The 26227-nt window shown below is 42.7% G+C and overlaps 2 protein-coding genes across 5 annotated transcripts in view; one reads left to right on the top strand and one right to left on the bottom strand.

The window, feature by feature from the left end:
* The window catches only part of POLG2 (DNA polymerase gamma 2, accessory subunit), a 51322-nt gene that overhangs the window by 18362 nt on the left and 6733 nt on the right, over window positions 1-26227 (top strand). The window contains exons 9-10 of one of the 2 annotated variants that reach the window (XM_088802324.1): window positions 10169-10299; window positions 14960-16319. In XM_088802324.1, coding sequence (XP_088658450.1) covers window positions 10169-10299; window positions 14960-15014 — 186 coding nt within the window. In that variant the 3' untranslated portion in view covers window positions 15015-16319. Of the gene's footprint in view, window positions 1-10168; window positions 10300-14959; window positions 16320-24056; window positions 24248-26227 lie in introns of those variants that run through there. The other variant, XR_016022970.1, reaches the window with a different exon arrangement.
* MILR1 (mast cell immunoglobulin like receptor 1) lies at window positions 1734-24158 on the bottom strand. Of its 3 annotated transcripts, XM_019733034.3 has the most exons (9): window positions 24026-24158; window positions 14542-14823; window positions 10311-10595; window positions 9263-9373; window positions 7277-7366; window positions 6713-6769; window positions 6517-6585; window positions 6020-6099; window positions 1734-2105 (listed from the first exon to the last, which is right to left on the bottom strand). In XM_019733034.3, exons 1-8 carry the CDS (start codon window positions 24111-24113, stop codon window positions 6047-6049), a joined length of 1035 nt encoding a protein of 344 aa, XP_019588593.3. In that variant the 5' UTR covers window positions 24114-24158; the 3' UTR covers window positions 1734-2105; window positions 6020-6046. The 3 variants fall into 3 exon arrangements, with proteins under 3 accessions (XP_019588593.3, XP_074175878.2, XP_019588594.3); XM_074319777.2 differs by lacking the exon at window positions 6517-6585; XM_019733035.3 differs by lacking the exon at window positions 10311-10595.

The following is a 26227-nucleotide window of genomic DNA, read 5'->3' as shown; positions in this document are numbered from 1 at the left end:
GCCTGGGAGGGGTGAGAGGGGGGGACAGACAATAGCAGGTAGACGCATAGGCAGTTTGAGGCAATTTCAGACAGTGGTAGTGTTGTCAAGGAACTAGAACAGGATGATGTGCCACGGAGCTCATGGCTGGCATGGTGTGCTTCCGCAGGCAGTCAGGGAAGCCTCTGAGCACACGAGACTGAATGAGAGGAAGGAGCCAGCCGTGTGGAGATCTGGGGCAGCCGTTCTGCACAGAGGGACCAGCAAGTCCAAGGCCTTTAGGACAGAGAAGGCATGGAGTGATCAAGGAACAGAAAGCAGGCCGGGGGGCTGGAGCAGGTGAGCAGAGGGAAGATGGGTAGAAGGTCAGATGAGGTTGGGGTCCACATCACTAAGAGTCATGCGGGCCATAAGGAGTGTGGAAGCCACTGGGGCAGGAGGAGACAGTTTAAGCAGAGAAGGGACCTACTGTTACTTTGAAAAGATGAGTGTGGAGAATGGATGTGTAGAGCAGCAGAAGGGAAGCAGGGAGACCTGTTGGGGCCTCTAACAATAGCCCAGTGATGGTGGCCAGGATAAGAAAGGTAGCAGCACCCTTCTTAGACCCGGCAAGAGGAGCCCCTGCCCTGGTCCTTGCACTTTAGAGGGTCCTGCTCGCCCTTCTCTGGCTACACCCTTCCCCACGGGATGTCTGAAGGGCCAAGGAGACATGCTTAGAGGTTATCGTAATCCTTGGGTGTCTAATTTTTCTCACCTATAAGTTTGTGTGCTACTGGAGATCTCAGTTACTGTGTCTCGGTGTGTACTGGGGAAGGGTCAAAGCTGAGGCACTAGTCCGTGTCCCCACAGGGCAGTAACTAAGAAAGACGGAAATGATGAGCTTCGGGCAGCACAAAACCCCTACTGATCATTCCTCTGGTTCAGTCTCCCCTTTCCATCTTTGGGAGAAGCAGCATTGAGAGAAGGCGGTCGCCTTAGGCTGTAATCCACCAGCCCTGGGAGCAGAAGGGGCAGCTGGTCAGAGTACACCTATGGGCAACTCCTCATCCCAACAAGGTTTTTGTGCTGCACTGGTGTCACCCTGTATGAATCTCCCTTTCCCAGTTTTCTATTGGATTGTTGGTCTTAATGATTTGTAAAAGCTCATTATATATTATGGAACTCCATACTTGATCTGAGATGGGGGTTCAAAATATTTCCCCCTAGTTATTCTGTTTCATCTAATTAATTTTAACAATCCTTTGTGTCTTCTAGATTGTGAGTCATACCTAGAAAAACTTTGCCCTCTTAAAGATTATTTTTAAATCCCTCCTGTTTTCTTCTAATATTTCTGAGACTCCATTTTTAGGTGCTTTGATATTTGATCTATTCAAATTAATTTTGTTGTGAAGAATGAAGTAGGGGGCCCAATTTACTTTTTAAATGTCATTCTCAAGTTTTTACAATATAGTAAATAATCCTTCTTATCCCCACTGATTTAAAATGCCATATTTTTCAAATACTGAATTCCCAAATGTATGTAGATCTTCATCTGGATTTCCTGTCCTGATCCATAGTTCTACTTGTCCATCCATATATTAATACTGCACTTTCAAAATCATGGTCACTTTATAATGTTTTCAAACCTCTCATATATGTTTACTTATATGCTTCTTGTATCCTACACCCTTTCTCTGTATTCAATTTCCTTTTTCATCAAGTATATCGTGTGGTTTTTTCAGTGAGAACGTGTGATTTGAAAACCTCCTTCTCGATCATTATCTTAAAATGTCTTTATTTCACCCTTAGTCTTGATTGGTATTTGGACTACTGTGGTAGGTATTTTGAATGGCTCTCGTAAATCACATCATAACCCTCCTATATGATGGGTCAGAAACCTATCAATATTACAATTCCCTTTCTGCCAGGGAATGGCTGTGAATATCATCTACCAATTTAGATGCACATGTGTGGGACAGTGGAAGCGGGGGAAGTGGTGGTTTTTGCTGAGAAGCAAATGTCTGCTGTGGCAAAGGTCCACGTTCCCCTTTCTGGGCTCCAGCTTCCGGGAGTGAGGCAGTTGTGACACAGGCAGCAACTGTAACAGTAGCAGCAGTAGTTCTCTGGTCTCCAGATTGTAAGAAAATCTACAGATAAATTATTAAAATTGAAAAGAGACTTTAGCAAGGTCGCTGGATACAAAGTCAACCGAGAAAAACAATTGCGTTAATCAAGAACATGAAATAAAAATACAATTTACTTTAGCATCAAAATATCAGATACCTAGGGATACATCTAACCAAAGGGGTGCAAAATGTTTATGTAGAAAATGATAAAACACTGTTGAGAGAATTGAAGAAGATACAAACAAATGGTGAGATATTTGTAGTTCAGAAAGCTCAATATTGTAAAAAAATATTAATTCTCCCCAAATTGATCTATAAATTCCATGTGCTGTCAGTCAAAATCACTATTATGTTCAATTTTTTTTTGTTTAAGAAAATAACAGGCTAGCTCTGAAATTTATATGGAAATGTAAAAGGTCAAGAATAGCTAAGACAGTCTTAAAAAAGAACAAGGTGGGAGAATTTGCTCTTGCAGTTATCAAGACTTATTTAAAACCTGAGTATGGTATTGACATGAGAAAAAAGTAGAACAATGTAATTGGAATCAAAAGCCCAGAAAGAAACCCGCATGTATATGAACATTTGAAAAAGCCTTTAGTAGATAGGCATACAGGATAACAGTGGTGTGACCTTGAGTTGAGAGAATATTTCTTCATCTGGACACACATACACAAACACTAATCACAGTAGACAAATTAAGTTCTTAAAATTAAAACTTCTTTTCATCAAAAGGTACCATTAAAAGAGTGAAAAATCAAGCTACAAAGTAGGAGAACAGCTATTAAAAAAATAAGAAAAAGCCAGAACACCTCAGTAGAAAACCGGGCTAAGAGCCTCAAACTTCATAAAAGAAGAAATCCAAATGACCCATAAATACAGGAAAAGGTGCTTAACCTTCCTAGTCACCAGGAAAGCAAAAATTAAAATCACAGTGAGATTCCACTATAAACTCACAAGAATGGTTAAATTAAAACGAACAGACAGTGCCATTGTTGGTGAAGATGTGAGAAAGGAACTTCCATACTGCTTGTGGGAATGAAAAAGTGATAGAAGCACTTTGCAAAATAGGACAGCACTGTCAGCTTAGCCTGGAGATAAACACGCCCCGTGACCCAGTAATTCCATTCCTGCACATATTCATAGTGGCATGCACCTGGAAACCAGGGGACATGTTCACAGTGGGAGAACAGCCCCGTTATTTGTAATAGCCCCGAACTGACAACCTAAATGTCCCATAAAAGAGTAGTTAAGTTGTGGAGATGGGATCGTGCAGAGAGCTTCTGGGCTGCGGGTGACATTCCATCACTAGTGTTCACTTGATATAATTATTAAACTACGTATACATTTTTATGCATCTTCATATAATGTGTGGTCTGTTTCACAACAAAAAGAACGTTTAAAGAATATGTAGATTTGAAAAAGAACCAAAGCGAAACTTCTAGACATGAAAAAAAGTAGACATTGAAATAACAATCCAGTAGATCTCTTCTTTTCCTCTTCTTTCCTTCCTAAACAATTGAATTCCAAACCCTTCGGCTGAGGGCGAGTGTCTGTGCGGGGGGTAAGGTGGCACTGGGTGAGGAGGGAGCCCTTGGGAGGCCTCTGTGAGGAGAGGTCCACAAAGTGCTGGACAGGACCTAGAATTGGGCAATTACTGTTGTCATGACTACAGTGCTTATAAAGGAATTTGTGAGAGGTCCGTACCAGCCACTTCTGTATCATGCGTCACATCCTCTGATTCCAGCTGCAGTTGAGGTTTCACTCACTCTGTGTTGACAGCTTCGTTACTCACTGTCTGCCCTGGGTCTTTCCAGGGCCCTGGTGAGACGCCCACGGAAGCTAGCTTGGAATGTCCACATGCACAGCCCTGAAGTGGGGGTGTATTATCTCCTGGGGTGACCCCCAGCCAATGGATAAATGCTTTTCACTATTGTCCCTAAGTGGACAATTCTCTTCAACAGGTTCCCGTGGGATCAAGCCCCCAGTGCCCACAGCAAAACACCCTTGCACTGGCTTTTCCTCCAGTCCCTCACACCTGTTCCCTTGGGTCACCTCCCAAATAAATTATTTGCACAGGCCTTATCTCAGGCTCTGCTTTCAGGGCTAGCCTAGGATAAGACTGGGTATCAGAAGGTCCTGGAAAGCAGCCCTGGATGGATGGCAGGGACTCTGTCGCTGGAGTAAGGGGGGTGGTGATAACCTTCACACGCCACAGCCTCACCATTCCTAAGACTTTCCCCTGCCAAGGCAGATCAGTGAGCACAAGGTTATGCAGTCGTTCTAGCACTTGAAAGGCACGAGGCAATGGTAATCATATGGATCGTGGAGTAGGTTGGCTCCTACTAACTGCTTTAGAAGCTTTGCAAGGAGAAAATGAGGGGCTATTGATTCAGGGCATGCTGTGAAACCCAGAGGGATTCTGGACTTCAAAACCTTGGAAGGTCGTGACAGGATCAAATCCAGTTACCAGTATGGTCACTCATTTGCTAGCTCCTCTGCACCCCTTGTGTTGGCTTCTTTTCTTTCTTTGTTTCACTCTCCCTGGGCCTTCACTCCTGCGCCCTGGGATTACCTCCCATGTAAACAACCTGCATCCGAGTCCTTGCCTCAGTCTCTGCTTCAGGAAGGAGCTCAGGTTAAGACCTGAAGAAGCAGTGGTGGCCGAGTAACCAAGTTCATGACCTCAGAGACTTAAAGATTAAGTCTCTGGAGGTACCTTAAAGGCACCTGACTCAGAATAAGCGTCACCGTACCATGAATAGCTAGCCTTTTTTGAGTTCTTACTACATGCCTTGCCCTGTCCAAAGCCCTTTACATTTGTTACCTGAGTTAATTCTCACAGCAGCTCCGTGACGTAGATGTTACTTCTCTCTCTCATTTGTCCCCTGTAATGGGCTGAACGGTGATGCCCCAAGAAGATCAGTCCATGACCTAATGCTTGGAACCTGTGAACGCCACCTTATTTGGATAAAGGGTCTTTGCAGATGTATTGTAATTAAGTATCTCGAGATGAGGTCATCCTGGGTTATCCGGGTGGTTCCTAAATCCTGTGACCAGTGTTCCTCTAAGAGAATGGCAGAGAGGAGAAGGCCATGTGAAGACATAGGCAGAGATTGGAGTGATGCTGCCGTGAGGCAGGAAACACCAGGAACCACCAAAACTGGAAGAAGCAAACCCGGGTCCTCCCCTGCAGACTCTGAAGGGAATGCGCTCCTACTGACACCTTGAGTGTGGATTTCTGGCCTCCAGAACTGTGAGAAAAGAAGTTTGTTGTGTGAAGCCACCAGTTTGAGGTGATTTGTTACAACAGCCTTAGGAAACTATGAGTCCATTCTCCTCCCGCAACTCAATTCTGGGCTCTTCTCTCCACACAACACTTAGTCCATGAACATCAATATAAATATTTTTTGCAGGCTTCCAAAATCTGAGAGCAAATTTAAATGGCAGTGAATGGTAAGTGTGTACTTATTGAGTAATCTTGCCTTCCTCTCACGGTGGCTGCAGGCACTGCTTTCTTCAGACACATTTTCAAGGTCACTAATTTTTGTTTTAAAATTTAGATGTGGTTTTTGCTTCTGAAACTCCAATGGGCCTGGGGGCTGGGATACCCGAAACATGATCATCGTCGTGCTCTCAGGATGCACTTATGAAGAGCAAAGTGGTCTAACAATTAATTCTTTTTTAAATGACGTGGAAATGGGGAGGATGGGCCGTGCCTAAAAATAGCAAAAGCACTTAAAAACTGTCACCAGCCAGATCCCACCTGACAAAACTGTTGTCTGATGACAGGATTGGAGGTACCTGAATGGTCCAAAGGAACAGTGTTTGATCATGAAAAGCAGTGATTCATTTTAGGTAACCAGGAGAGACATTTTACAGTGTCAATCAAGTTTGCTTTTACTTCATGTCAATCAGCTTTCTAAAAATCATCTTACCCTGAGATGTAGTTTGTATCTTAAATTTCAGAAGATGATTTCAGAATAGACATATCCAGTTTTCCCACCATTGCAGGCTTCTGAAATATAAAAGAGAAAATAATTTAGTAAATTTAGGGTATAAAGCCATAGAGTCTCTTTAAAAAAAAATCCTATTTTAGTAGCTGGGTGGACCAACAGAACCAAGTGTCAACTGTTTTTTCCTAGACTATCTCAAGTAATGGATTCTTGAAAATGGTTTAGATGTGCCCCTGCGTCGTCCTGTCTGGGTGTTTTATATGATGCTCTGTCTGTCACATCCTTCTCTCCTCCCCACCCACCCATCTCCTGATGGGGTTTGTTAGGAGCTGTAGTATTGGTTGCTCTTGGTCTCCTGGGGTGTGTGTATTGCCCGCATCCACCCCCCATCCGTGGGCTCCTACGGCCCTGGAATATGGTGGCCTTACAGGGACCACTGTCTCATTCAGTAGCCTCTCTTATCCCAAACTGTGGCTCACCACGATCTTTTGGTGTCACCTCCTGGAATATGGGGGTGGCGTAATGCATCTCCTCTGAGTGTCCGGTTTCTGGGCAAAAGACAAGGGACAGAGTTATTGGGCCTATAAGCCCAATCTCTGATCATTTGAGGGCAGTGGCTTAGCCAGCGGCCCTTGCAATGGCATGGAGCTTCGGGACTTTACAGAGAGCACTTACCATCTTGGGCTGTGGAAACACATGGCATTGGTTCCAAGTCTGGCACAGACTCCTTATCTGTAAAATGGGAACATCATTTGGGAGTTAATGGTGTTTGTGTTGGATAGAAGAGGTAAATTGCTTAACACTACACCTGGAATGTGGCTGGCCCTCCATCAACGTTGGCTGGGATGGTTCTTATTGTTGACCAAGGTCGTGGGTCTATTTACCATAAAGCAGCATGTGATGCCTGCTTTAAGAGGTGATCATAAAGGCCTTGGGACAGTATGGATCATTCTCTACTGATATTAAAAAAAAAAAATCTCCACAACATGTTGTTGAGTGAAAAAGTCAAGGTATAGAGTGGCCTATCTGTGGCCGTGCTGCCGTTGCTCTGCATAGACTGTCTGTGGAAGGATTTTAAAAGCTGGTTGTTGACCCTAGAAAGTGGAACTGGACATCAGGAGTGGGAGGGAGACATTGTATTCTATGCTTTCTTCAATTTTTTACCCCTGTATCTGTATGACTTTTACAAAATAAGATGAAAACCTAAACCAATCAAAATACCCAACAAAGTTCTCTTACCTGCTTGATTTTCACAGATATTTGCATATATTCCAGCTTCCATGGGTATATTTCCATTGTGTCTGGGCACCTTATCTCTCATAGCTTTTCCTACATAAATTAGTATAGAATTAATTAAACCAATTCAGCCACATTTTTCTCACTTCCTCTGCCAAGGAGCAGAAGCCCCCAAAGTTCTGAAACAAAGAATGACGTGCTCCAATGGCCTAAGCGTTGTCTACTGAAGGGAAACTATGGACTCAGCAAGGAGTGCATAGGACCTGCTTCTCCAAGCCAGGAGCCATCCTGATTTATTTTCAAAGCTCTGCAAGTGACATTCTTTGCCTGTCAGATTATGCTTGAGATGGCCAGAGACACATTTTTTTCCTTTGCTGAAAAGAACAGTCTGTAAAAAGCTTTGTAACATCTGTAAGAGACAATAAATTCCCCAGCTGAGTTCTATTTAGCCATGGCCAGTAGTCAAGAATATTAATTATGCTTTTGCAAAACCCTGGGCTTCTCGTAGGAAGGGGAGACGGGTTTTAAAAATAGATGTGGTATGTGGTATGTGCAAAAAAGGAAAAAAATGTGTGAGCTGTATAAATTTTGACACCTGTTTTTAAGTTGTATGTCACCTGAGCCTCTGACTTCTCTGAATTATAACTCTCTAGAGGGGGAGGGAGACACAGGAGCTTAACATTTATCACTCGGTTCTCCCCCCAGTTGTGACAGTATCTCCTGCAGCCCCATTCTACAGGTCAGAATGCTGAAGCTCAGGCAGGCGAAGGAGCCTACCCAAAGCCCCTTGGCTCGTGGTGGGTGCCAGTGCTGAGACACACACTGTCTTTTGTACAAATCTTGTTATTCCTCCATACTTGTGTGCCCAATGAAAAGGCCGTTTTGAAATCTTCACTAGAGGTGGTCAGAAGACGTGAATAGTGAAAAGCAATAACTAGGGCTTGCTAAGGGGCGGCAGGGAGGAAAGACACTCTGGTTTACCATCATGTACTGAGCACCCTCCAAATGGCAGAACCAGCCTGAAAAGTACAAGGCAAAGCTGTTGCCGTTGCGAGCTGGCATCATTTGCAGGGCTCAGTGCAAAGTAAAAATGTGGTGCCTCTTGTTAAAACATTCTTAGGATTTGTATACCCATGTTCTTAGCACACTATTCACAATAGCCCAAAGGTGGAAGTAACGCAGGAGTCTATTGATGGATGAACAGATAAACAAAGTGTACATATCTGTATATCTATATCTATCTATCTATACTGCAATATTCTTCAGATTTAAAAATGACGGAAATTCTGACACATGCTCAAAATGGATGAACCTTGACATTAAGCTAAGAGAAATAAGCCAGTCACAAAAGGACAAATATTGTATGATTCTACTGACAGGAGGTCCCTAGAGGAGTCAAATTCAGAGACAGAAAGTGGAATGGTGGCTGCCAGGGGCCAGGAGGAGAGGGAAATGAAGGATGAGTTAGTGTTCAACGGAAACAGAGTTTGAATTTTGCAAGATGTTTTGTGGCTGGATGGTGGTGATGGTTGCACAACAAGGAGAATGTACTGAATGCTACTCAACTGTATACCTAGCAGTGGTTAAGATGGTACACTTCATTGTTATATATCATTTTTACCACAATTTAAAAAGTAATTTTAGAAAGAGTTAAAAAAAAAAAAAAGTATTAGGAATTTCAAAACAGTGACAGCAGAGCATTAAACCAAGTGCGGGGCTCTTCCTAGCACGGCGTCCCGTGTGACTGCACAGGCCACATACCCATGAGCGGTCTAAATAAGAAAAGCTCTTACCAGAGAAACCGGAACTATCCTGCATGTGAACTGTGCAACAAGTATTTCATTTACCTTCCCCTTTTACAGAATTTCCTTTCATTTCATTTTCTTTGTATTCATTTCTGATTCTCCTTTCCCTTCTTCCTCACCCTCTCCCCTGCTGTCTGTATCCAAAACCCTTGGAAAACCATGGTAAAGCTCCTGAAGAACTTACTTGCTTTGTACTTTGGTAGTGTCCAAAATGCCAGAATTAGGATTATTACGACTAGCACCAGTAATAACCCCGGAAGCAGTAACTGCAGGCACAAAGGACAGCTGTCTCCACCTGGAAGAAGACAGCATTCACTGGTCACCATACAGCTTTCTTTTCCAATGACACTGAGTGTGAAGTGTTCTGGAAAGGGCAATCACGGCAGTGTGCTGCACCGACACTTACGGACACCTGCAACTCTTGACAGTTGGCAGCATGGGGGGAGCCAGCCCCAGCTCCGGCCTCACCCTCTTCTCACCCAGGCTCTGACCTGCACTCTAAAGGGCCTCACCGGCATGTAGACCGCCCCCGCAGCCTGCGTGTCCAAATGCCATTCACACCCTCCATAAGCAGCAACCTTGACTGAGGTCCAGGAATACTCACTTCCTCACTGTGGTCTACCCTTGGGAAGATGAGCTGGGAAAGAGACTTACGTGAGCCCTGTGAGATGGGTTCTGATCTGATTGGGTAGGGAATTCAGGTCCAGGTACCCAGAGTGTGGTGTAGGAAAGTAGGGATGTAGGCCTAAGTGGACATGTCCTCATGGGCCCCTGGACTCCTCCTTGGGGCTCCTTTTGCCCCAAGCTAACTGGAAGTCTAGACTCACCAAGCATTGGCAGTGGGGCAATAAGGAGCCAAGTGAGCAGGCATGGGTGTTAGGAGTCAATTAAAAACAGTGAAAAGCAAAAGAAAATCAAGAGACCTGGCAGCTCCAAGAGAGATGCCAATTCTAATGTGATTACTTAGAACCCAGGCAATGGAAGGTCAAGGCAGGAAGCAGAGTCAAGGCAGGCAGTCGTGCAATAAGGTCCCTTCCTGCCCCAGCCTCTAGGCTTTCCTGGGGTGGTTTTTGTTGTTTGTTTTTTGCAGAAAGCAACCCCATCAGAGTTTGTGAGGACCCTATCAAAGGAAAGGCACTTGGATGCAGGTGGCCAAAGTGGGAAGTGGTCCGGCGGAAGAAGTTTCTGGAAGCAAATCCAGACCCTATTGAAAGAGCTCAGGTAACCTTTACCTCTTGAGGGCATGCGGAAGGTTTCACTGTATTTTGCATGGTTAGGCAATTTGTTTTTAGCTTCACAGCTATACTCTTCCAGTTCTCCAGTGTTGTTCTTGGTTAAATTAAATTCAGCAGGCTCCCTTACAGATGTGGAAATAACGGGTGACATGGCGATGCCTTTTGCAAAGAAAGTATAATTGATGGGCATAGAGCCATTGAATGAGATGCAATGTAGTGTCATATATAGGTCCGGTTTTGTTTGAATAACCTTAACGTTCAGCACTGGTGTGGTCACTGGGTCTAGGAAAATGAAAGTACATGTTACAGGGATAGGTAGATTAGGTTTACTCGCTCAGTCGCAAACATAGGTGGAACCCCTACTCTATTCCCGGCTGTGGATCCAAAGGTGAATGACGCCCTTCTTGAGAAGTCAAGAAGCTTGCAGCCCATTGGGAAAGGCCAGTGAATATGTGGCTAAGCAGGAAGTAACCCTGATAAATAGATTCAAGGGAACTTCTCAAAGGAAATGTGTGGGTCTGATACACTCTGTCATGTCATACCCTATTTAGAGCATCCAGCTATATGATTTATTATATAATTCATTAATAAAAGAGCATTACAGGAAAGGAAGGATAATTGTTGAGTATTCATCATGTGCCAGGCTGGCTTCCCACATTGTCTCATTTCACTTCACAACAGTATTGCAAGGTGGAGAGTGTCCCGCCCATTCTACATGAGTAAGTTCTGATTCATAGAGGTTAAGAAACTCACCCAAGGTCACAGCTAGTAAAGGGCAGAGCCAGGGCCACCTTCCAAGTAGATTGGTGGTTTTTTTTTTACAATGTTAATTTGGCACAGAGACAATGAAATGCAGGGACCAAAGTATAAGTAAAATCAAAGAAAAGAATTTGGAGTCTCCTGGCTCCGCGCCTTCCCTGAGCAGGAATCCCTATGGCAGCGTCTTTGACAGAGTGGCACCTAGTGGTGATGGCCTCAGAGAGCAGCTGTGTTTGGGAATAGCACCAGTAAGACATTCTTCCTATGGAACTAAAATCTACCTCCTACAATTTTCAGGAAGAAGGAGTTGAAACTTTTATGAGGAAGCAGAGAGCACGGACTCCTCTCTGAGATAGGAATGGTTCAAAGTGCACCAAGGATTGATATCTACATTGATTGGAAAGGTGTAAACTTCCCTGAGAGTTTGTGACAGGACTAATAAAGGGCATTTACAGCATCACAGTGACCCGGGCTTTTAAAAAAATTCACAGAGTCCTTTAAGGCTCATTCTGTTGCCACCTTCCTCATAAGACCTTTCCTAAATCCTCCAGACAGAAGTGGTCCCCCTCCCGCCTCTTCTAGCCCCTGGTCTCATCCTTATATTATTTCTTTTTCCACCTCTCATTACATGATCCACTTGGATGTCTCATGGTCACCTCAAACATAACCTGTTTGAAACTGCACTGTAGTTAATCTGCTAGTTAATGAATCTATCAGTGGGTAAATAAACATACTCATATTAAAATCCTATTCTTTCAAAAAATGTGTTCATTCATTTTATTGTGGTACGAGCAGTTAACATGAGCTCTACCTTCTTGAATTTTTAGGAGCACGATACAGTATTGTTAACTGTCTAGACAATGCAGATCTCCAGAACTTATTCATCTTGCCTAACCCAAACTTTATACCCCATGTCCCCATTATTTTGCTTTTGTCCCTCTTAATAAATGGCACCACGCCTCATCAGCTGATCACAGTAGATATCTGGAAGTCATTCTTGATTCCTTCCTCACCTTCACTACCTGTGATTCCAAGTCTAATCATCTAGCAATTCCTATTGTTTCTTCCTCCAAAATATATCTTGAACCCATCCACATCTGTCCATCCCCACCTTTGCCTCTTGGATGACTGCAAGAGCCTCCCAGCCAATCCCCAACATGATCCGCTCTGACCCACTTAGATTGAATTAACTCCCAAGATGATAAATTGGGTCATAGGCCAATCTCACCGGGAGTCACACTCCCCTCACCTGACCTGCAGCCATGCGGGCCTTCCCAGCCAGCCAGTTGCTTTCCCAAGTTGGAGCCCCTGCATAGGCGACTGTCACTTAATTAGAGCTCTCTTTCCTCGTCTCTTCACATGGCTAACTCCTGCTCAGCCTTCAGGGCTCTACTTAAATGTCGTCTTCTTTGAAAGGTCTTCCCTAAGTCTACCTGAGTAGATCCTCCCCCGTCCACTGCTTCTCTCCATCACCATGTCGGTTTCTTTTTCTTTATAACATCAACACAGTTAGCGGTTATGGATTTATTTGTTTGGCCACTTGGGTTTTGTGCCTCTCCAATGAGACTATAAGTTCCACCAGGCAGAAACTAATGTATACCCAGGCCTTGGCACATCTGGGATGGCATGAAACATTTTAGGAGTGAATCAGTGATTAATGAATTTGTGTTCATGGCTCATACCCCCGACTGGGTTGGGAACAAGATCTAGTCTTAGGCATCATTAACGCCCCGGCAGTACCCAACACAATTACTTGCACAGGGTAGTCACTCCGTAGTTATCTATTAATCTGACCTCCATGAAGATGATACAGTTTTATGGCGGGAAACTTGTGCATTTACTTGGAAGGCAGGATGCGGGAAGATTTTAAACATATCTGTGGGACAGAAGGTCAGGAAATGAAAACTTGGGGTTCTTTTAATCAGTTGATTTAAGGCTTCAGCCATCAAGTTTATAAATCAGCTGAGACTGAGCTTATTCACTGCAGGTGTGTAGGCCCCTGTTATCCAAAGGGAGGAAACCCACACCGCTGGTGAGTCTTGCCATCTTTTCTCCCATTGAATCTCAGTGATTTGATGGGCGATCAGATGCTTTCCCTGCTAAGTAAGTACCAACCCTCCTCACCCGCTTCTATCCGCTGTGGACTGAGATTCTCACCCAGAGCTAAAATTAGACAATGTCAGGGTCACATTGCCTATCTTCTCAATTTATATTTTAATAATTGAGGACTGGAGATGTATCTAAGGTATGTGCAAATGGAATATCCAAAGTTGTGGTACACAGGTCCCCTGACGCCCATTCCATTGTACTTTCTGCGATACCAGGCTGCCCAGTCCAGCGGGAGTCTGACCACTTGAGAATATTATCAGTCAGGGTGCTGCCCTCAAAGTACCCACTACATCCCATGTTTGCAGGGGTTTTCCCCACCCCCTTCTTCACATTTCTTTTACAATTCTGGCTTCTATTCAGTTTATGTTCAAAGTTGTCCTAAGACGGTGGGTCTAATCCAGAGCCCATAGCATCCCCTAAAGCCTTGTGCAGAAATTTGCATCTAAAGTCTTATGAGTATTTCTCAGGGAAAGTATCCATCTCTATCCTTTGATTGTTAAAACGGTTATAACTTAAAAAGCTAAGACCCATTGACCTCGAGCAGAGGCATCCAATAGAACTTTCTGTAATGATGGAAATGTTCTTTGTCTGGATTATCTAATATCGCAGCCACCAGCTACCTGTGGCTACTAAGCACTTGAAATGTGACTAATGAGACTGAGGAACTGAATTTTTTATTTCATCTCATCTTCATTTAAATAGCCACATGTGGAGAGCATAGACCTAGAGTATCACTCAAAGATTTGATCAGTAAGTCGGGGTGCCTATGTTTAAAAGACTCCAAGTGTCACCTGGAAGCCCTCTCTCCCTCTCCCAGGAGGTCATTACCGAGGTCACTTTCATAGAGGAGCCCATTAGTGCTATGTTGTGAGAGTCTTCAGTGGGGGAAGATGGGAGAGAAAAATATAGAAGTTATAAAATGTGGTTGGGCAGGAAGTGCTGATGGGGCAGCTGGTGGGTGGTCACTGCAAAGGGCAGAAGGTGGGCAAGACCTGGGCTTTGAAGGCCCTTGCCACAGGGTCCAACACCGATTCTAAGACTTCTTACTTGAATCTTCAGAGGAAAAGTAGTTTTTGCCTACCTGATGGGAATGCTAGAGTAAAGCATCTAGAAAAGATTTCAACAATTTTCCAAATTGTTGATATAAGCCTTTTTGTCGAAGGCAAACATCCTACTATTATCTGGAATAGACAAAAGTCTTTGGAGGAGAAAGTGAAATGGAATTATTAAGAATAAAGAAGTCAGTGACATACTTTCCAGGCTCTTGAGTGAATGCTCACAAGGGGAATGGCTTGACCATTGTAGCATGGGGAAGAGTCCCACAGGTTTCAGGGCCCCAAGGAAGGAGTGCTCTACTTACCGGCAAATGTGAAGTTAAACTCGCGACTGTATTTTTCACAGTTGGAAACTTTGGCTTTGCATTTGTAGGATCCCAACTCCTGGTCTTCTGTGATGCTTAGGTTAAAAGTCACGGGTTCACCTTTCCCAGACCTGCTTGTTAGGTATTTACCACGCCGAAACAAACTATAGGTGACCTGTAGTGATTTGTTCTTGTTGGAACAAATTAGAGATACATTTTGACCCTTCATGATTACATTCGTTTTTGAGTCCAAAGTAGGAGAAGTGAATTCTGGAAAACAAGCTAACACAAGAGAGAGTTCTTGTTAATGTTACTTGTTAATAACTCAGTGGTCGTCTGGCCACATTTTGTGGGTCAAGATGGTGGACACACTGTTCCTGGCAAAACTTCCTAAGGGGGGCATTTCTTACCTTCACAGCCATGCTGACCAGTGTGTGAGGAAGACTCATGCTTCCAGAGGTCCCTCCCAGTGAGAGATGGGTGGCCTGGACAATCTTTTGTGCTTGCTACCTCTCCTGCCAGTAAGAGCCTAAAGTACACTCTCTAAATACTGGCTATGCTGACTTAGAAATATTAAAATTCCAGGTTCTATGACCAAACATTATGTCTAATGGCTTGCTTTGTCCATCATTTCTTTTAAATTTCCTATTTTGGAAAATAAGAATTCTCAAACATAATATTAGGGGAGAGGGTATCATGCTCCCTCATGGGCCTATCACCCAGCTTCAACAATTATCAACTCATGGTCGATCCTGTTTCACCCGTCCCCACCCCTTTCCATTATTTTAAAGCAAACCCCAGACTGCATGTGATTTCATCCATACATTTCAGTATTGAGAACGAAAAGCAGCCCCTGACCGTTGGGAACTGACCTGGCTAGGAACTGACCTGTCACTCACAGCTAGAACAGCAATACCAGACAAGGCCACTCTGTGAGCCTGTTGGATCAAGACAAAAGCAAGAGGACTCCATAATCATGTCTGAACACAGATAAACACAGACGAACCTTGTCCACAGCACAAACACAACCACACGTGCCCCTAAACTGACTAAGTGACTGTTGCTTCCTTATCAGTCACAGCTTTTACTTTGCTCTGTTTTTGCCTTTTAGATAAGAATTATTAAAATACCCAATCATATCATTATTTCCACTTCCTAAAAGAATCCAATCCAGAGTAAAGCCTGCTGCTTTGAATCTTCTTCCAAATCACTTAACACAGGTCCGAATCTTATTATCAGACCTTTCTAACACCCTCTTGCTGCGGCATTCCATGGTACGCATTTTTCCCCAAAACCCAACTTTGTTCAATTACTCCTGTATCTTTGGTGATCTTTGGCTGGAGGACATTAATAATTTCTACCTCTAAAAGATAAGCACTCTTTTGTAAACAGAACAATACCACTATTACACCTGCAAATTAACATTTTAAAAATGTTATCAAATATCTAGTTAGTGTTCAAATTCCCCCTATTGTCCGATTCTTTTTTTTTTCAGGATTCAAAATGGTCCATTGTAATTAGTTAATGTGTTTTTTTGTTGTTTGTTTGTTTTATTTTCTTCTTTCATTTTTTGGCTACATGAACATGTGTTCGTAATGGAAGAAAGCTTGCATTTATTTATTTTTACATTTATTGGGGTGACATTGGTTAATAAAATTACATAGGTTGCAATTGATATGTTTCTTATGTCTTTTAAGATCTATAGACCTTTCCACCTCTTTTTTCCACCCTGCAATTTATAGTGAGTTGTTTTTTTTTGTTTTTGTTTTTGTTTTTTTAACGATTTTATTGGGGAAGGGGAACAGGACTTTATTGGGGAACAATTGTGTACTTCCAGGACTTTTTCCAAGTCAAGTCGTTGTCCTTTTAATCGTAGTTGCTGAGGGCACAGCTCAGTTCCAGTTCCAGTTGCCGTTAGTTGCAGGGGGCACAGCCCACCATCCTTTGTGGGAGTCGAACTGGCAACCTTGTGGTTGAAAGTCCACTGGCCTGTGTGGGAATCAAACCGGCAGCCTTCCGCATTAGGAGCATGGAGCTCCGACCGCTTGAGCTCTATAGGCTGGCCCTATAGTGAGTTGTTTGTTCTGTAGTTTTCCATGATCCTGATTTTGATGGTCACATTTCCATGGTATCCTTTAGCACTTCCCTCTGTCCCTTGTCCAGAGACTTGATTCAAATTAGCTTTTATTTATCAAGAATGCATCACAGGGGGTAGTGTGTCCTTCCATTAAGAGGCACATAAAGTCTGATTATCTCTCTTTTTGTTTGTTAGTGTGGTTTGACAATAATCACTTGGCAGCATTATTACATTAGAGGTTACAAAATGTGATATACTAATCCTATTACTTCTTCATTTATTATCTGAAGAGAAACTTGTCCTTGTCAACTCTTTGGTTACACTGACATACAGTTTGCATAGAAAAGGCAGAATAAATGCTTGACCAGTTTTGAAAATAATGAATTGGTTTCCTAGCATCTTATAATTGTGAGATATTTTTCTTTTATTGTTATTATTTTTCTTTAAGAATCATTATGAACTAGATTTAAATGCACTTAATGTGCTTCAATCCATTGAGGTTAGTATTCTTATTGTTCCATTTCTTGGCCATGGGAAGCACTCCAAACCAGCTTCTGCGTCCTTTAGACATGCTCCCAGTAGTCTTTGATAGCTAGTGTGTTTGTATTTATTATTTAAAAATGCCAAGGGAAAAATTCACCCGCATCAGAAAATCTAATGTAAAAATATAAGACTATAAAAGAATGAAGAGTAATATAGAGAAATGTTTTTATATCACCTGATAAGAAAAGGTCTTCCAAGTAAGACACACTAAATAGGAGCCATAAAGAAAAGATTGAGGGACCGGCCTGGTGGCTCAGGCAGTTGGAGCTCCATGCTCCTAATGCTGAAAGCTGCCAGTTTGATTTCCACATGGGCCAGTGGGCTCTCAACCACAAGGTTGCTGGTTCAACTCCTCGACTCCCGCAAGGGATGGTGGGCTGTGCCCCCTGCAACTAACAATGGCAACTGGACCTGGAGCTGAGCTGCGCCTTGCACAACTACAATAGAAAGGACAACAACTTGACCTGGAAAAAAATCCTGGAAGTACACACTGTTCCCCAATAAAGTCCTGTTCCCCTTCCCCAATAAAATCTTTAAAAAAGAAAAGGAAAGGAAAGAAAAGATTGAAAAAATTGACTTTCCTAAAACTTTAAACTTATCTATGGCAAAATTGAGATGAGTGACAGCCTAGAAAAAAATAACACATAAGACATAAATGAAAGCAAAGGATTCTTTTTATACACATGAGCTAATAGCAGATCAATAAGAAAAGACACACAATCAAATAAATGGGCAAATAATATGAATAGGTAATTCCCAGAAGAAGAAATGAAGAAGGCCATTAAATAGTGCTGGGGCCAAGGGATGGCTTGGGTGGAAGAGGGGTTTAGACCACTCAAAAATGCCATCCACCTCCCTTCCACTCTTTGATCTGGACAATTAACATTTTCTCGTCTTGTATAAGCTCAGCTTCAAAACAAGACCTCACCTCTCTTTCCAACAAGATAGCCACCCCTAAATTCCTTTACATGGGAAGGCTGGAGCTTTCATGGTCAAGAAACATGAAAAAGATGCTCAACTATACGAGTGATGAGCCAACTGCAAATTAAAACACTGAGATTATTTTTTGCTCATCAGATTGGCACAAATTAAAAAATTGATTGTATCCCCCTTGGAAAAGGGATGGGGAAACACATTCACCTATGTGAGTGAGTGGTCACTGTTGGTGACCATGTACAGTTTCAGTGAGTTGGGAGGACAGCTTCGCAGCATCTGTGACAATTTAAATGGATATGCCCTTTGATTCGTCAATTTCACCCCTAGGATGTCATCGTACAGAGATGCTCTCATACTCTCATGTGTCCACAAAGGATGTTTTGTACAAGAGTGTTTATTGCATCATTGTTTATATTACCAAAAAAAAAAAAAAAGGAACACTCAGTGAATTATGGCTGAGTTCATATTATGAAATGGCATGCAGTTATTGGGAAAAACAAGCTAAATGTACATTTACTACTTAAAAAGATGTCTGTGATTTATTGTAAACTAAAACAGTACAAGCCACAGAGGAGTTTGTTTACTACACTATTGAAGAGAAAGACTATTAATAGCACTTGCTTCTGGATTGGAGGGGGTGTAACAGAAGTTTCACACTTTATGTACTGACAACAACCTGGGGCTGCATTTCTCGATGATTCACCATACACGAGGTACTGTGCTGAGGGACATAGCTTGTCTCACTCAGTCCTCACCACTCAGTCCTCACAGCAGCCATCCGGGGTAGGAGCTTTTATTAAGCCCATGTCACAGAAGAACGACATTAAGCTTCAAGTGGTTGCCTCAGGTACTCAGGTTGCCAGCTGGCAAACAGTAGAACCACGGTTAGGTACATGACCCTGCTTAGTCTAGCTTTATGATGATAAAGTTCTTCCTAATATATATTTTTAGTGTTGATTGAATTATTTTATAGCAACTGTGTGTTGATTTTCTAATTAAAAAACAACAGAGAGCGTGACATCATCAAAATGGTGGCATGAGGTGAGCCTCTGGAAATCTCCCCTGGAATTTATAACAAATTGAACAACAATAATTCCACAAAGGACTCCCTGCACAGCAGACAGGCAAGATGAAGAGCAAAGAGGCTCACTACTGAATTCACCTAAAGGTGGGCAAATTGCGCGAGCAGGGGAGGAGGGAAGGGAGAAGTACAGAGACAAGCCCCATGGGCGCAGGACGCAGACCTAGCTCAGTGCTCCGAGCTCGCTGCATCCAGAAACTACCGTAGCTGCGGGAGAGGGAAGAACTCAGACTGCTAGGGCTCCGTTTATGGCCCACAGGGCTGAGGGGACAGCATATAACACGGCTGAACCAAACGCTCACAGCAGAGATGTGGGGACAGTCTCAGAGAACAGTTTCCAGGCTCTCGGCCTCCCATGGGGAGGTGCTGGCTCAGGTAGTGAATGACCATCAACTGTGATTGGTTGGCCATCAACTGTAACTGGTTAGCCAATTGGCTACTGATGTAACTGCGGGGCTGCGTTGATTGGTTGGTTGGCAGGCAGAGAAATGAATGGCAGGCTGCAGATCATGTGGCTACTATTGCGTGTGTTTCACCCGGCCGCCAGAGAGAATATAGTGGTATGATTCCCCTATCTATTGCTTCCATGGGTGTTCCTTTTTGGCCTAGCCATATCCTGCATTCTTATGTGGGGAGCAGAACCATAGGCCCTGCAGCCCGCCTCCCATGACAAGAGACCTCGGAGCAAAGACTGAGGGAAGAAGACTGAAAACGGTGGTTTAAGCACTCACTGCTGCAGAGAGCAGAAGCCTTAGGCACTGAGACTAGCTGCCCCCTCCCTACCCTCCCAGAGCTCACCGGGCCCCCATCTGCCCAGTGCTAGAAGCGGAACAATAGCAGTGTCAGATCAAAAGAACAGAATATTTGCTGTTCTGAGAACTGTGGTCCTCAGACACAGATTCTCAGCCCAACTAGTTCCGGCAAAGGGGAGGGAGCTGTGGAAATAAGACCGGCTGTGGTGGTGGTCAGTGCCATTGCTCTGGGCCACCTCTCATAACTCACCCCACCCCTGCCCCACCTATCGGGGCGGATCCCTGCAGGAGTAAACAGAGCTGCTGAAACACATGGGCTCTCAATCTGGTGCAGAAAGACCTTTGGAACTTCAAAAGCCTTCCGCATCCCCACTTGGATACGGCACCCTATGACCCAGGAGAAGCCCGCCTTCCCGGGAATCCCCCCCATTGTGTGAGAAGCTGGAATAGTGCAGAGAAAACATAACACTATGGTGTGAGAGAGAAAAAAAGGCTGCAGTCAGAGAGAAAATGAAACATTCTACCAACACGTACTGGAAAACAAAAGAAAGACCTCTTCTTATCAACCTGTTGCAGATCCCACTCCTGTAGATGTCTAGGAAGAGAAGTAATAAATCAGTAATTGTCATGAATAACCAAGGCAACAAGACAGCTCAGAAAGAAAGTGAAAAGTCTCCTGAAAATGAACTTAAAGGTATGGAAATATGTGATTAAATGACAGAGAATTCAAGATTGCAGTTCTAAAAAAACTCAACGAGATGCAGGAAAACACAGAAAGGCAGTTTAATGAACTCAGAAACACAATCAAAGAACAACATGAACATTTTACCAAAGAGATTGAAATTTTAAAAAAGAACCAAATAGAATTTCTGGCGATTAAGAACTCAATAGAAGAAATTAAGAATGAAATAGCCATCTTAGGTAGTAGAGTTCACCAGATGGAGGAAAGAATCAGTGACATCGAAGATAGAAACCTGGAAATGACATGGATGGAAGAAGGAAGAGACTTGAGACTTAAAAAAAATGAAAGAACTCTACAAGAACTTTCTGACTCCATCAGAAAGAGCAATATAAGAATAATGGACATACCAAAAGGAGAAGAAAGAGAGAAGGGAACAGAGAGTATATTCAAACAAATAGTCAATGAGAACTTCCCAAACTTGTGGAAAGAACTGGGTCCTTGAATCCAAGAAGCAAATAGAACACCTAATTACCTCAACCCCAACAGGCCTCCAAGGCACATTGTATTGAAGCTGTCAAAAAATCAACGACAAAGAAAGAATCCTCAAGGCAGCCAGGGAAAAGAAGATGGTAACCTACAAAGGAAAGCCCACCAGATTTTTCAGCAGCAACTCTACAAGCCAGGAGGGAGTGGAACCAAATATTCAAACTATTGAAAGAGAGAAATTATGAGCCAAGAATAATATACCCAGCAAAGATATCCTTTAGATATGAAGGAGGAATAAAGACCTTTCCAGACATACAGAAGCTGAGGGAATTTTCTAATACATGACCTGCACTACAAGAAATACTGAAGGAGGCTATTCGTTCACCATCAACAGGGACAATTTGTGGCAACAAAAACATAAAAAGGGAGAGAGTAAAGGCCTGAACTGGAATATGGGAATGGAGAAAGTAAGCATGCTGAAGAAAATGGAATACTCTAAATATCAAACTTTCTTTTACATAAACTTAATGGTAACCACTCAAAACAAATCCAGAGCTGAAACATATACGTAATAAAAGAAGAAACAGGGGGAAAAAATCATAGAATATCACCACACAGAAATAATAGACAACAACAAAAACGCAAAGAAACAATGGAGACACAGTCTTACCAGAAAACTAAAGCAGAATGATAGGAAATCCTCACATATCAATAATCACCCTAAATGTAAATGGACTGAAGTCACCAATAAAAAGGCACAGAGTAGCAGATTGGATCAAAAAACTAAACCCAACCATATGCTGTCTCCAAGAGATACATCTCAGCTACAAGGACAAGCATAGACTCAAAGTGAAAGGGTGAAAATTGACACTCCAAGCAAATGGTATCCAGAGAAAATCAGATGTAGCCATACTGATATCAGATGAAACAGATTTCAGGGTGAAAAAGGTAACAAGAGACAAAGATGGACATTTCATAATGGTAAAGGGAACTATACAACAAGAAGACATAACAGTCATCAATATTTATGCCCCCAATCAGGGAGCACTGAAATATACCAAGCAACTACTAACAGAACTAAAGGGAGAAATTGACCAAAACACAATTATACATCATTGTGTATACAATACATCACAAATACATCATTGACAGCTATGGATAGGTCATCCAAATGGAAAATAACTAACAAAATAGCAGCCCTAAATGACACATTAGATGAAATGGACATAATTGACATTTATAGAGCACTTCATCCTAAAACATCAGACTATACGTTTTTTTCTAGTGTACCTGGAACATTCTCAAGGATAGACCATATATTGGGACATAAACCTAGCCTCAGCAAATTTAAGAAGATTGAAATCATACCAAGTATATTCTCTGATCACAAGGCTTTGAAATTGGATATCAACTGCAAAAAGAAAGCAGGCAAAATCACAAATACATGGAGATTAAACAACATAATTTTAAAGAATGACTGGGTCAAAGGAGAAATTAGAGGAGAGATCAAAAGATACATAGAAACAAATGAGAATGAAAATACATCCTACCAAAATTTTTGGGATGCAGCGAAAACAGTTTTAAGAGGGAAATTTATATCATTACAGGCCTATCTCAAGAAACAAGAAAAATCCCAAATAACCTCACGTTACACCTTAAAGAACTAGAAAAAGAAGAACAAATGAAACCCAAGGTCAGCAGAAGAAAGGAAATAATAAAAATCAGAGCAGAACTAAATTAAATAGAGAACAAAAAGACAATAGAAAAAATTAATGTGACAAAGAGCTGGTTCTTTGAAAAGATTAACAAAATTGACAAACCCTTTGTTAGACTCACTAAGATAAAAAGAGAGAAGACACTAATAAACAAAATCAGAAACGAAAAAGGGGAAGTTATAACAGGTGCCACAGAAATACAAACGATCATCCAAGAATACTATGAAGGACTATATGCCACCAAATTCAATAACCTAGAAGAAATGGACAAGTTCTTAGAAACATATAGCCTTCCTAGGCTGAACCATGAAGAATTGGAAAATCTAAACAGACCGATCACCAGTAACGAAATTGAATCAGTCATCCAAAACCTTCCCAAAAGCAAAAGTCCGGGACCAGATAGCTTCACTAGTGAATTCTACCAAACCTTCAAAGAGGATCTAATACCAATCCTGCTCAAACTCGTCCAAATAATTGAAGAAGAGACAGTACTCCCTAACTCATTTTATGAGTCCAACATTACCCTGATACCAAAACCTGGTAAGGACAACACAAAAAAAGAAACTACAGACCTATATCTCTGATGAATACAGATGCAAAAATCCTAAACAAAATTCTAGCAAATCGAATACAACAATGCATTAAAAAGATTATTCATCACGACCAAGTGAGGTTCATCCCCGGGGCATAAGGATGGTTCAACGTCCGCAAATTCATCAATGTGATACATCACATAAACAAAATAAAGGACAAAAATCATATGATTATATCAATTGATGCAGAAAAAGCATTTGACAAGATATGACATCCATTTATGATTAAAACACTTAATAAAATAGGTACAGAAGGAAAATACCTTAACATAATAAAGATCATATATGACAAACCCTCAGCTAATCTCATAATTATATTAGCTCACCATTGTCATTCCAATAAACTTTAATTAAAAAAACAAAAACAGAAAAACAACAGCAAGAAAGAAACATTTCATTGTAAAAACAATGTCAATATTTTGTCTCTGAGTCTCAAGAAAGATACTCCAATTCCCTCCCTAAAATCATTTCATTTTCAACAGCAGGTAAATGAAAAAGACTTACTGTTTGGTTGTTCATCTAAGCACAGAAAAACTTACGAATGGTCATGTTTGAAGCTGACCATCCACTGTTTCGGTGAAGATGGTTCTAGTACAAGAGAAAAGTAAATGAAACTTACTGTTTGTTTGTGTCTTTTTCTCACTATCCAGTGCAGCTTTTAGAGCCCAATAAGAGAGAAGAAACACAAGAAAACTCTTTCTCCACATCACGGTTTGGTTTGGAGATGCAAGCCTTAGATGTGACAGAAGAGAAATGCCTCAAAGAGCAGTCTGTTCAAATGCCCCCCCAGTCTCCGGAATGAAATTGAAGAGGACAAGGGAGGCGTGGAGGCACCATGGTGGTGAGTTATTCAAAGAACTTCCTCTTTTTTCCCCAAGTCACAGAAAGCCAAGTTTGACGCAATGTGACTGGTTGGTATGGCTGACCCATGTTCCTCAGTGAGTTTTGTAACAAGAGAGAGAGATGGTAAGTTGCTGCTATTTCAGGCTGGATGGCCAGTTGAACAGTAGGGAAAATAAAGTTAAAAATAGGACCATTATATTGTCTTTCTGTAAACCCACCTGATCATCTCTTTCTGGATTCGGCCTATACCCAAAAAAACCCCACAAAAAAACACAAATTAATGGAAGTTTGGTTTAGTCTCAGGAAGCAAATATTGACGGCCTAGAGCAGACACACACAAGCATGGCAACATCAGAAATGTCTGATTTTGTTAAATGCGTTTCCTAGTCTCCACTCCAGATGTACTGGGGACTCTGAATTTTAACAAGGGCTCCAGCTATCTCAGTCTCTAAATTATATGCCAGTGTACTGTGGTTTACTTCTACCTGATCCAGAATTCTCCTGGCTCTGTAAAGTGTACGCAGCAGTAAAATCACATATTCTGGTGTCACCAATCTAAAGTGAGAAGTAGGGAATGCTGAGAGTTTTCCCAAAATGGAGCTGTGACTGGGCCACTTGGGTTACTGATTCTTGTTGCCACCCAGGGTTGGCCCTGTAGGTCTTTCATATTCCTGTCGACAGGTGCCCCCTCTGTGGGGAAGCCAGGTCCCTGCCCAGGTATGGGTTCTTCCAGGACATCAGCCAACCTCCAGTGTCAGCTCACCGAGGTGCTCCTTGCTCAGGCTCTCCAGGCCCCAGCCTGTGGTGGTCAGTCATTCCCAGTCCCATGTGTAGCCACCACTGGGAATCTGAGTAGAGACAGGGCCTGCTGCTGTCACCCCCATTTCTTCCCGGCCTGGCCACTATTGTCTGGAAACAAATCATCTTATTTAGCCCTCAGTTCACTAAAGACCTTTATTCTCTTCTGACAGTAAAAGTTACTTCCCAGGTACCTACTCTTCTAAAAAAGATGGCACTCGGGCTGGCCCCGTGGCTCAGGCGGTTGGAGCTCTGTGCTCCTAACTCCGAAGGCTGCTGGTTCAATTCCCACATGGGCCAGTGGGCTCTCAACCACAAAGTTTACTGGTTCAATTCCTCGAGTCCCGCAAGGGATGATGGGCAGCGCCCCCTGCAACTAAGATTGAACACGGCACCTTGAGCTGAGCTGCTGCTGAGCTCCCAGAAAGCTCATTTGGCTGGAGCGTGGGCTGTCAACCATAAGGTTGCCAGTTCGATTCCTTGACCCCCCCCCAAGGGATGGTGGGCTGTGCCCCCTGCAACTAGCAACGGCAACTGGACCTGGAGCTGAGCTGCACCCTCCACAACTAAGACTGAAAGGACAACAACTTGAAGTTGAACGGCACCCTCCACAACTAAGATCGAAAGGACAACAACTTGACTTGGAAAAAAAGTCCTGGAAGTACACACTGTTCCCAATAAAAAGTCCTGTTCCCCTTCCCCAATAAAATTAAAAAAGAAAAAGAAAAAAAAGATGGCACTCAGTGACTGATGGTGATTTTCATACTGTGATATTGGTGGCAATTTCTTTCACTAAGGAGGAGGGAGGGAAAGAGCCCCACAAGTTGGATCTCTAGTGGGATGACCCTAGGGATTCCAGAATTTTTGCTAAAGGGAATTGGAGATTTTGGAGGTTTTATTTTTGACACTTGACGCGCCAGCATCTCATCCATCCTTGCCTGGGCAGAGGATGGAGCTGGGTCCCCAACAGCCATCAATCCTATGAGTACTGAGGGCCTTTCAGAAAAGCTGTCATGTGTGGAACTTTCAGATGGGGTAGGAAGCTTACAGACCGCAGCTTTGACTCACAGACAGCAGAGGAAACCAGAGGAAGTACTACTTACAGCTGTTAGTAAATGTTGCTAGGAGGAGAGCTTTCATGGGGCCCCCGGAAAAGGAACGCATTTTGTCAACGTTTGCA

Source organism: Rhinolophus sinicus, chromosome 12 (assembly GCF_057876585.1).
Source record: "Rhinolophus sinicus isolate RSI-liver-muscle chromosome 12, RSI-T2T, whole genome shotgun sequence".
NCBI classification, from domain to species: domain Eukaryota; kingdom Metazoa; phylum Chordata; class Mammalia; order Chiroptera; family Rhinolophidae; genus Rhinolophus; species Rhinolophus sinicus.
Note: the sequence above shows the minus strand (reverse complement) of the source record. Positions and strands in the feature narration are given on the sequence as shown.

What these genes read in the sequence shown, in the direction of transcription:
- MILR1 (XM_019733034.3), bottom strand. Translation starts at nt 24,113, where the DNA reads ATGTGGAGAAAGAGTTTTCTTGTGTTTCTTCTCTCTTATTGGGCTCTA. An exon ending in ACTACCAAAGTACAAAGCAA is followed by an intron (nt 7,367 to 9,262) that starts GTAAGTTCTTCA and finishes TAATTTATGTAG; the next exon opens with GAAAAGCTATGAGAGATAAG. An exon ending in TATCTGTGAAAATCAAGCAG is followed by an intron (nt 6,770 to 7,276) that starts GTAAGAGAACTT and finishes CCCATTTTACAG; the next exon opens with ATAAGGAGTCTGTGCCAGAC.